Source organism: Poecile atricapillus, chromosome 24 (genome assembly GCF_030490865.1).
Source record: "Poecile atricapillus isolate bPoeAtr1 chromosome 24, bPoeAtr1.hap1, whole genome shotgun sequence".
Taxonomy (NCBI): domain Eukaryota; kingdom Metazoa; phylum Chordata; class Aves; order Passeriformes; family Paridae; genus Poecile; species Poecile atricapillus.
The window spans coordinates 997,400-1,008,695 of record NC_081272.1 but is presented as its reverse complement, the minus strand read 5'-3'; the positions used below and the strand labels follow the sequence as shown (position 1 = coordinate 1,008,695).

General features: G+C 60.8%; 1 protein-coding gene across 1 annotated transcript; it reads right to left on the bottom strand.

Annotated features, from left to right (window-relative positions):
* Positions 1–292: 292 nt before the first annotated feature.
* Positions 293–11,066, bottom strand: SERINC2 (serine incorporator 2). The gene is made up of 10 exons (XM_058856773.1): positions 10,798–11,066; positions 5,424–5,585; positions 4,311–4,498; positions 4,131–4,210; positions 3,904–4,041; positions 3,619–3,788; positions 2,646–2,736; positions 2,407–2,542; positions 1,486–1,695; positions 293–817 (listed from the first exon to the last, which is right to left on the bottom strand). Exons 1-10 carry the CDS (start codon positions 10,834–10,836, stop codon positions 679–681), a joined length of 1,353 nt encoding a protein of 450 aa, XP_058712756.1. The 5' UTR covers positions 10,837–11,066; the 3' UTR covers positions 293–678.
* Between the last annotated feature and the right edge of the window lie 230 nt (positions 11,067–11,296).

Below are 11,296 nucleotides of genomic sequence, written 5' to 3'. Positions count from 1 at the left end.
GTGCCACAGGCCAGCAGGGGTGTCCAGGGCCCCTCAGCGATGCCAGCTGTGCCCCCAGCCCGGGTGGGCTCAGCTCAGGACACCCCGCTCACCAGGAAACACAAATCACCGCGTTTACTCCAAACCAGACTTTATTAACGAGGCAAAGAGCGGGGACCAGGCCAGAGCAGCCCGGGGGAAACCTGAGCTGTGGCCCGGAGGGGACGGGACCGACCTGCCCCGAGCAGCTGGGGCCACCCTCGAGGCTGGCAGGCAGCAGGACCTGCGTGCCCGGGATTTGTTTTCCTCCAGGCTGCCTGGGGACACAAAACCGGCCGGGTCCCGGGTCCTGCACCCGGCCAGACCCCAGAGACCCCAAAAGGCACCAACAGCTGGTGAGAACCGAACCCAAGGCAAGGCAGTGGTGTCTGCTGGGTGACAGGGTCTGGAGGCACCGCCAAAGGCACTACACAAACACGGAGATGATGAGAGGTTTCTAAAAACACCCTCAGGTCTCTCTCAGCCCTTAATTTTCTCTGCTTGGCACTTCATCCTTTTCAAACTGAAACAAAAGAGCTGCAAGAAGGCACAACTCAGCACAGCAGCCCCTGCACGCAGAACTGAGGCTGAGGCAGAGCTGGGGCTGTCCCCAGCCTCGAGGGACAAAGCCACGATGGCAGCAGCACGTCCAGGGCCACCTCAGCTGAAATCCCGGTCCGGCAGCACCAGCGGAGCCACCAAGGTCCAGAGGTAGAGCAGGAGCCCGGCCCAGCTGGAGCAGATCTTCACCCACACGGCCGTCCAGGGGCTCCTCAGCACCTGCAAGCTCTCATCCGGCCTGAAACAGCCAAGAGCGGCTGTTTGTGACACTGTGACACCCCCCAGTGCCCCCCTGGGAACACGGGGGTGCCCCAGGGCCGCATCCAGCCCGGGCTGTGACCCCTCCGCTGCAGCCGCAGCCTCGGTCCCTGCTCCCCCTCCTCCCAAAGCACCCCGAGCTGCGGCACAGGGCGCTGCCATCCCAGGCACAACCCCAAAAATAATTCCCGCTGGAAAGGGGGCACATCCACCAGCCTCGGAGCCCGGAGCTGCGGCCAGCATCCCGGGAGGAGTGGCTAGCACCCCGGGAGGAGCGGCCAGCATCCCGGGAGGAGTGGCCAGCACCCCGGGAGGAGCGGCCAGCATCCCGGGAGGAGGGGCCAGCACACCGGGAGGAGGGGCCAGCATCCCAGGAGGAGGGGCCAACACCCCGGGAGGAGGGGGCCAGCCCCAGAGAGGAGGGGCCAGCACCCGGGAGGAGGGGCCAGCCCCAGGGAGGAGGGGGCCAGCACCCGGGAGGAGTGGGCCAGCCCCAGAGAGGAGTGGGCCAGCATCCCGGGAGGAGGGGCCAGCCCCAGGGAGGAGGGACCAGCACCCGGGAGGAGTGGGCCAGCATCCCGGGAGGAGGGGCCAGCCCCAGGGAGGAGGGGCCAGCCCCAGGGAGGAGGGGGCCAGCCCCCCTCTCACCTGTACCAGTTGGTGAGGGTCATCATGATGTAGAGGGCGGCGAGGAGGAGGCAGAGGTGGAAGAAGGTGTAGTTGTAGGAGACCCCGTCCTGCTCGTTGTCGTAGGCTCGGTGCTCCCCTCCCTCCTCCGCCCCTCCCGGCCCGGGCCCGGCCCCGCTCTCCTCCGTCAGCATCAGCTTGTTCACCTGCGGGTGGTCCGAGGAGCGCAGGCTGCGGGCACAGGGGCAGGGGGATCAGCACCCACCCCACGGCCGGGCTCTTGTCCTTGGGGCCGTCCCCGGGGCAGTTTGGGGGTCACAGGCTGTAGGGGAACCCTATAAACTGTGACTGTGGCCCTTAATCCACGCCCCTCCGCAGCTCTGCCTGTAGGGGTGCGACAGTCAGGGCAGTCTGGGGGTCGCAGGCTGTGGGGGAACCCTAAAATCTCTGTCACCCTTGCCCAAACCCCTCCCCAGCTCTCTTAGAACCCCTCAGGACACTGGAAGGGTGACTGGAACCTCAAAAAGCTCAACAAAGAGAGTGACGGGCAAGGTTTGGCCCCTGGGGACTCCCATGAGGAGTGGGGGGCACTCAGCTGGAAAACAGCTCTGGGAAAGGTCCTGGGGGGCTGCTGGGCCCCGGGGGGAGCACGAGGCAGCAGCGTGAAGGCTGCAGAGGGTGAGAGGTGTCCTGGGCTGTGTCAGCACTGCCAGCAGGTCTGGGGAGGACAGCCAGTGATCCCAGCTGATAAAGCCACCCCGGGGCAGGGGTTCTGTCCTTGGGGACAGACAGATAAATTTGGGGTCGTGGTGAAGCCCTAAAAACGGTGACTGTGCTCGGGTCTGTGCTCCTGGGGACAAAGAGCCTTTGGTGACAAAACCCCTGGACCGAGGTGTGGCCTCCCCTCCTGAGACCTCCAGGGGCCACGAGCCAGGGGCTCACCTGATGAAGAGGGTGCAGAGGATGAAGATCACCAGCCCCACGATGCTCGGCGCGTCCCACCAGGTTGTGGGAGGCTCGGTGGCCGTGGCTGAGCCAGTGCTGTTCCTCAGCAGCAGCGTGGGGTTACAGCGCCGGGCTGGGGGACACAGGGGGGTCAGTCCCCAGGACACAGAGGGACAAACACCCACTCCAGTGAGTGCCCCTGCCCCATCCGTCCCCCTCCCAAACCCAAGGCTCACTTGGCACGTTGGCCAGGGCAGACCAGGTGACGTAGATGGTGTAGAGGGTGATGAGGGACGCCTGCAGCAGCCCCGAGTGTGGCTGAGCCTCCTGCAAACACAACAGAGGGTGCTTGGGGTGCTCCTGTACCCTGGGGTGACACAGCCCAAACCCCTTGGGTGCTCCTGTACCCTGGGGTGACACAGCCCCGATCCCCTGGGTGTTCCTGTACCCCAGGGTGACACAGCCCCGATCCCCTGGGTGCTCCTGTACCCTGGGGTGACACAGCCCCGATCCCCTGGGTGCTCCTGTACCCCAGGGTGACACAGCCCCGATCCCCTGGGTGCTCCTGTACCCCAGGGTGACACAGCCCCAATCCCCTGGGTGCTCCTGTACCCCAGGGTGACACAGCCCCGATCCCCTGGGTGCTCCTGTACCCCAGGGTGACACAGCCCCGATCCCCTGGGTGCTCCTGTACCCTGGGGTGACACAGCCCCCACCCCCTGGGTGTTCCTGTACCCTGGGGTGACCCTCCTGGGTGTTCCTGTACCCCAGGGTGACACAGCCCAAACCCCGAGGTGACACAGCCCCCATCCCCTGGGTGCTCCTGTACCCCCAGGGGTGACACAGCCCCGATTCCTTGGGTGTTCCTGTACCCCAGGGTGACCCTCCCGGGTGCTCCTGTACCCTGGGGTGATCCTCCTGGGTGTTCCTGTACCCTGGGGTGACACAGCCCCGATCCCCTGGGTGCTCCTGTACCCTGGGGTGACACAGCCCAAATCCCTTGGGTGCTCCTGTACCCCCAGGGTGACACAGCCCCGATCCCCTGGGTGATCCTGTACCCTGGGGTGACACAGTCCAAACCCCTTGGGTGATCCTGTACCCTGGGGTGACACAGCCCCGATCCCTTGGGTGCTCCTGTACCCTAGGGTGACCCTCCCGGGTGTTCCTGTACCCCAGGGTGACCCTCCTGGGTGCTCCCCACTGCCTCACCTGGATCTTGGGCAGGATGGACACCACCGAGACGAGGAGGCAGAGGATGAGGTTGATGCTGATGAAGGCCTTGCCCTCCGTGCAGCCCTCGGGCTTGGTGTAGTAGACGTAGAGCAGCGCAACGGCCGCGATGGAGGCGGCGTAGAAGAGGAAGGTGACGGTGCACAGGGCTGGGGGAGGACACCAAAGGGGCTGGAGCGGAGCCCCCAGTCCCAGCCAGCTCGGCCTGAGCCGGCCCTGGGCTGAGCTGAGCCCCAGAGCCGCGGGCGGTGCCCCCACACCCACCTGCGTACCAGCCCTTGGCGTTGCCCTCGTCCACGTTGCGCAGCCAGCGCTGGCTCCAGGAGTGCGCCAGGTCGATGAGGAGCACCAGCTGGATGAGGATGAAGAGGAAGGAGCCGACCACACCGAAGTAGAACCAGACTTGAGAGGAGGAGAAAAGCCAGGTGAGAACAGGGCAAGGGAGTCTGGGGTGCACAGCCCGGGGTTTGATCCCGTGGGCAGCTCCTCACCTGAGGTGAAGGCACCGTCGGGGATGTAGAAGGCGCCCACCGTGATCCCCACCAGCAGCAGGAACTTGAAGAACCAGAAGCTGTGGGAGGAGAGAGGAGGCAGGGTGTGCAGCCAGCAGGGACAGGGATGGGGGTCCTGCCCGTCCCCAGCACCCCAGGGAGCGAGGGGACCCCACGCACCCGTTCTGCAGGGCGGCCCGCGGGTCCTTGCTGCTGCGCACGCACACCGTCAGCACGGCGAAGAGGAAGAAGAAGGCGGCCATGGCGAAGCCCATGCGGTACACGGCCTTGTGCCCCAGGAAACTGCTGCAGTCCACGTTGGTCTGGACCCCCAGCACCGACCCACTGCCCTCACAGAAACCGGGCAGCTGAAATAGTGACGGGAGCGTGAGCATCGCCTCAGCACATCCTGCTGGGGACTGACGGCTGTGGGGAGGTCTGGATCCAAGATCTACTGCTTGGACTGAAGATCAGCTTTGTGAAGCCCTCAGGTTGCCCAGAGCAGCTGTGGCTGTCCCTGGACCTCTGGAAGTGTCCCAGGCCAGGCTGGACAGGGCTTGGAGCAGCCTGGGACAATGGGAGGTGGGGATTGATGGTTGTGGGGAGGTCTGGATCCAAGATCTACTGGTTGGATCAGCTTTGGAGTTGAAGATCAGCTTCTCCATTGTGAAACCCTCAGGTTGCCCAGAGCACCTGTGGCTGTCCCTGGACCTCTGGAAGTGTCCCAGGCCAGGTTGGACGGGCCTTGGAGCAGCCTGGGACAGTGGGAGGTGACCCTGCCATGCCAGGGGTGGGAGGAGATGGGCTTTGAGATTCCCTTCAGCCCAAAGCATTCTGTGATTCCACACCCACCAGGAGCGCTGGTGCCACCAAGGATGGGCCAGACCATGACTGCTGCAATGCTGAGGTGACACAGATAAAGCCACCCAGCCTGGTGGCTTTATCTGTGGTCAGTGGAAGCAGCTTTTCCCTAAAGCCCAGCTCAGCTGGCAGAGCTCTGCTCCCTCCACCCAAAGTCTCACCTCCCGGACTTGCAAATCATCAGCTGAACCCCAAAAATGGGATGTAGGAAACTTCCCTGGGAGACATCTGGGAAAATTAAAAATTGCATGAAATGATCCCGCTGCATTTTCCCCGCCGTGGAAAACCAGGCCTAATACTGCCTTGTCCCAGTGAGGTGCTCAGAAAGAACAGAAGCACATCATGACCCAAAAATTCACTTTTTTGATTCAGCCTCAAGTCCCCACCATGATCTGGGTTGTTTCTTCCCAGGGACCTCCAGGAGCTCTTTACCTTGTGCAGCTCCTTCTCCACGCCCGGGATTATCATGATGATGGACACGAGGGTGCCCAAGAAGAGGAAGAAGGTGAAGAGGAGGCGGGAGATGGTGGAGTTCTTGGCCGAGGGGCAGCAGCCGCAGAGCAGGCACGGGGCAGAGCCACAGAGACACGACACCTGCAAGGAGACCAGCCAGGGATGAGGGGCAGAAACTGGCCCCAAAATACGTGATCAGTTCAATCCTTAACGAGACCAGCCTGGGAATCCACGCTGCTGCCCAGAGCTACTCACACAACCCCACAGCCCGCAGGACCTCATGGAAACGGCACCAAATTCACCAAAAGTGCTGCTGAAAACCAAAAGAGCTGCAGGGACAGCGTGGAAAATGGCACCCAGAGTCTGGAGGTACCCTCATGTTTGTTGCTCCATGCAAGGGTCAGAAAGAGAGCCCTGCCCTGCAGGAGCCTCCTTTTTGTACAAAAACGAGGTTTCCAAACGGCCCTTCCAGTCAAATCCAGCATGGGAAGATTTTGGCAGCTCATCCTGCCCTCCTTCCCCCCTTCAAAGGCCACTTTACAGCCGGGGAAACTGAGGCACGGCATCCCCGAGAGTCCCCAGGGGGTCCTGGCTTCCCAAATCCAGCACAGGCGGAGCTTCCAGGGGCGCCCCATCCCAGAGGCTCTGCTGTGCCGGAGCAGGGAAATCCTGGCTAAGGAAACCCAAAGTCACTGATACTAAAACTTCCAAAGAAGGTTAAAGTTGCCCCAAAATGTGAACAGGGCAAAGGAAGAAAGAGCAGGATGGAAAAAGGCGGCGAGGGAAGTGGCTGCAGCAGCAGGAGAGCCGGGGGTTAATGAGGAAGTGTTGGTTTTCAGCTGCTGGTGGATGATTAAACTCTCCAGTTTCACTGTGCACTTCCTCCCGCAGTCCAGCTCACCTCAGGGAGGCTCAGGCAGGTCTGTTCCCGGAGCTGGGCAAGGCAGGGAAACACCACGGGCCCCAAATACACCCCTACAGTGACAGCACCCCAAAAACAGCACCCCAAATACACCTGTACAGTGACAGCACCCCAAAAACAGCACCCCAAATACACCTGTACAGTGACAGCACCCCAAAAACAGCACCCCAAATACACCCCTACAGTGACAGCACCCCAAAAACAGCACCTCAAATACACCTGTACAGTGACAGCACCCCAAAAACAGCACCCCAAATACACCTGTACAATGACTGTGCCCCAAAAACAGCGCCCCAAATACACCTGTACAGTGACTGTGCCCCAAAAACAGCGCCCCAAATACACCTGTACAGTGACTGTGCCCCAAAAACAGCACCCCAAATACACCTGTACAGTGACTGTGCCCCAAAAACAGCACCCCAAATACACCCCTACAGTGACAGCACCCCAAAAACAGCACCCCAAATACACCTGTACAGTGACAGCAACCTGAATACACCCATACAGCAACTGTGCCCCAAAAACAGCACCCAAAATACACCCATACAGTGACAGCACCCCAAAAACAGCGTCCCAAATACACCTGTACAGTGACTGTGCCCCAAAAACAGCACCCCAAATACACCCCTACAGCAACTGCGCCCCAAAAACAGCACCCAAAATACACCCCTACAGTGACAGCACCCCAAAAACAGCGTCCCAAATACACCTGTACAGTGACAGCAACCTGAATACACCCATACAGCAACTGTGCCCCAAAAACAGCACCCCAAATACACCTGTACAGTGACAGCACCCCGAATACACCCATACAGTGACAGCACCCCAAATACACCCACACAGCAACAACACCCCAAAAACCAGCCAAACTACACCAGTCCAACACCATCAGCCCAAAAACACCATCCAGCAACAGCATCACCCCAAACCCAGCAACCCCCACCACCAACCCCAACACCAACCCAAAATCTCCCAACTGACACCGCACCAGTAACAACAACCTACACCACCAGCACAATTACATCATCCCAACTCCATCACCCCAACAACAGCCCAGCTACACCAACCCAACACCTATCCAAAAACACCCTCACACCACCCCAACAACAGCCCAACTACACCAACCCAACACCTATCCAAAAACACCATCCCAACACCACCCCAACAACAGCCCAACTACACCAACCCAACACCTATCCAAAAACACCATCCCAACACCACCCCAACAGCTCAGCTACACCAACCCAACACCTATCCAAAAACACCATCCCAACACCACCCCAACAACAGCTCAGCTACACCAACCCAACACCTATCCAAAAACACCATCCCAACACCACCCCAACAACAGCTCAGCTACACCAACCCAACACCTATCCAAAAACACCATCCCAACACCACCCCAACAACAGCTCAGCTACACCAACCCAACACCTATCCAAAAACACCCTCACACCACCCCAACAACAGCCCAACTACACCAACACCAGCCCAACACCACCAGCCCAACACCACCAGCCCAACACCACCAGCCCAACACCAATCCAACACCATCCAGACATCAATCCAACACCTATCCAAAAACACCCTCACACCACCCCAACAACAGCCCAACTACACCAACCAAACTACACCATCCCAACACCATCCCAACAACACAAATACAAAAACACCTTCCCAACACCACCCCAAACAGCCCAACTACACCAACCCAACACCTATCCACAACACCACTCCAACAACTACACCATGACTGACCAAATTACACCAGCCCAAAAACATCACCCCAACAACACCAAGTCAAACCACCACCCCAACTACACCACCCCAGTTACACCTTCCCAACTCCACCACAACACCACCCCAACATCACCCCAAGAACACCAACCCACCACAACAGCCCAACTACACCAACACCCACCCAACTGCACCACCCCAATACCAACTCAAAAATACCCACCCAATATCACCCCGAACCAAGCTACAGCACCAACCCAACTACAGCAGCCCAGCAACAGCCCAACTACACCCAGCCAACGTCAGCCCAACTGTATCACCCCACACCATCACCCCAACACCAACTCCAAATACCCACCCAACAACACCAACCCAACATCACCACCCCAATTACATCATCCCAACAACAACAGCCCGACTACTCCACCTCAACAACAGCCCGACTGCACCAACCAAACTACACCAGCCCAACAGCTCCAACCCAAAAATATCACCCCAACCTTCTGCTGGTAACCCCAACTCTGTCACCCAGGGGGGCGGCTCAGAATGACCACACTGCTCACAGCAGAGTCTGGAAAACCACAGGAGGTGGGGAAAGAGAAATTCTCCATCTGTGGTTTCACCCAGGAGCCGCCTGTAGGGTTTCAATGGGGAACAGCTGAAGAAAGGGCTCGGCAATCTCGTGGTGCTGTGACTCAAGGGATGCAGGCAGAGCAGAAGGAGTTAGTCAGGATGTTCTCATTAAAAATAATAATAATTTAAAAAAATACAGATTTACAGATTAGGGGGAATGTTTCCTTCCGTTTGGGGTTTTTGCAGTGTTGTTCTTCAGCTCGGACCTGTACAAAAACAGCCCCTTCATCAACGACTTCCACAGGAAGGAACAGGAAAATTAAACCCATACAGCGACTCTGCTCTGTTACCACAGTCTGAGCCACAACAGGTTTTTGGGGAAAAAAAATCCAGAATTCATAGAGAAACCTCCACAGCCCTGCTCCGGAGTAAATCCCTGCTCTCCCAATATCTGCCCATAAGGAAAAGCACAGGAATGTGTTACAGAGGCCTTGCAGACCTCCCTGCCTCCCTCCAGTCCCTCATTTCTAAACATCCTGTTCGTTAAACCTCCAGCGCTCAGAGGTCAAGTTGCAGAACAGGTCCCATTTCCAGGTTTCCAGGCCAGCAGCTCCCAGGCTGGCTCCACAGCCCTGCCCTGGCCCCGTGCCCACAGGTGAGGCACCGCCGGGGCAGGAAGGGCTGGTGTGGGCAGGTGTCTGCGTCACCCGAACCACGCACCCCACGTCACAGAGCACAGCACCCCGAATCACACACCCTGTGCCTGTTCTGGGCCACAGCACCCCGAATCGCACACCCTGTGCCTGTTCTGGGCCACAGCACCCCAAATCACACACCCTGCGCCTGCCCTGGGCTGTGATACCCCAAATCGCACACCCTGTGCCTGATACCCCAAATCACACACCCTGTGCCTGCCCTGGGCTGTGGAACCCCAAATCACACACCCTGTGCCTGTCCTGGGCTGTGGAACCCCAAATCACACACCCTGTGCCTGATACCCCAAATCACACACCCTGTGCCTGCCCTGGGCTGTGGCACCCCAAATCACACACCCTGTGCCTGATACCCCAAATCACACACCTTCATCTGTCCTGGGCTGTGGCGCCCCAAATCACACACCCTGTGCCTGCCCTGGGCCATGATACCCCAAATCACACACCCTGTGCCTGCCCTGGGCCATGATACCCCAAATCACACACCCTGTGCCTGATACCCCAAATCACACACCCTGTGCCTGCCCTGGGCCATGATACCCCAAATCACACACCCTGCGCCTGCCCTGGGCTGTGATACCCCAAATCACACACCCTGTGCCTGATACCCCAAATCACACACCCTGGTCCTGCCCTGGGCTGTGACACCCCACACGCAGCCCCTGCACCCCCTGTCCCAGCTCCTTCTCTCACTCCATCCCCACTTTGGGGCTCAGCAGAGGGAACCAGGCAGGACCCCCCACTCCTCCAGGTGCAGCAGGACATCGCTCCTCTGGCTTCCCACCTCCCCCAAGTGCCCTGGGGTGTCCCACCCACCCCATTCCCCTCCCCCGAGAGCCCCCGAGCGCTGTGGAGTGAGCGCTCCGTGTCTCCCATGGATACCCCGGCTGCAGTGGGATGCTCCGGGAATCCCCCACATCTCTCCAGCCCCTGAGGGATGCACCCCCTGAATCCCCCAAACACAGAGGTGCAAGCCCTGGCTGTGCCCCACATGTCCCCAGGGGAGCATCCTGCCGGGGTCCCCCGCATCCCCCCCATATCCGGGGGTGTATCCTCCCGGGGGTCCCCCTGCGAGCCCAGGGGTGCATCCCCCATCACCCTGCTGCCATCCCTCGGACCCCTCCGCGTCCCGGTGTAGCGGGGCACATCCCCGGGGTGTCCCTCAGCCGGGCACGTCCTCGGGGTGTCCCTCAGCCGGGCACATCCCCGGGGTGTCCCTCAGCCGGGCACATCCTCGGGGTGTCCCTCAGCCGGGCACATCCCCGGGGTGTCCCTCAGCCGTCCCCGGGCCTCCCCGGACCCTCCTCGGGTGGCGCAGCAGCCGTGACTCGCCCGCCTTGGGCCGCGCCCGCCGCTGCGGCACCGCAAGCGCTCCGGTGCCCCCCCCCCGCTCCGGGCGGGCACTCACACAGCTGAGCAGGGAGCAGACCCCGAGACAGGCCCCCATCGTGCTGCCACCGCTCCCGGCTCCCTCTGGCTCCCAGCTCCCGGCTCCCGGTCCAGGCTCCCGGTCCCGGTCCCCGCCGCCGCCGCCCTGACTCCGCCCGGAGCGGGGAGCTCGGGGCGGCCGCTCCCGCCGCGCCTCCCCCGGGGCGGCCCCTACGGCGGCGGAGAGGAGAGCGAGAGAGGGTCCGGGCCCCTGCCGACCGCAGGGAGCCCCTCCATGGCTCCTCCATCCTCACTCCGCCCCCCTCTCCATCCCTCTCCATGGCCCTCCCTCTCCCTTTCATCCTCCTCCATCTCCCCTCCGTGCCCGGTTACCGCCGGGGGGACCCCACCCACACATGGGGACGGGTCTGGGTGGGGGCTCTGGGACAATTCCTGCCCAAGATCCCACCCAAATCTCCCCTTTGCCAATCTCAAGCCATTCCCTGGGTCCTGTCCCTCCAGGCCTTGTCCCCAGTCCC

Excerpts from the sequence above, each read along its gene's own strand:
- SERINC2 (XM_058856773.1), bottom strand. The coding sequence starts at position 10,836 with ATGGGGGCCTGTCTCGGGGTCTGCTCCCTGCTCAGCTGT. Across the intron at positions 4,042-4,130 it reads CGACGGTGCCTTCACCTCAG|TCTGGTTCTACTTCGGTGTG; the intron begins GTGAGGAGCTGC and ends CCTCCTCTCAAG. Across the intron at positions 1,696-2,406 it reads CTCTGCACCCTCTTCATCAG|CCTGCGCTCCTCGGACCACC; the intron begins GTGAGCCCCTGG and ends CTGTGCCCGCAG.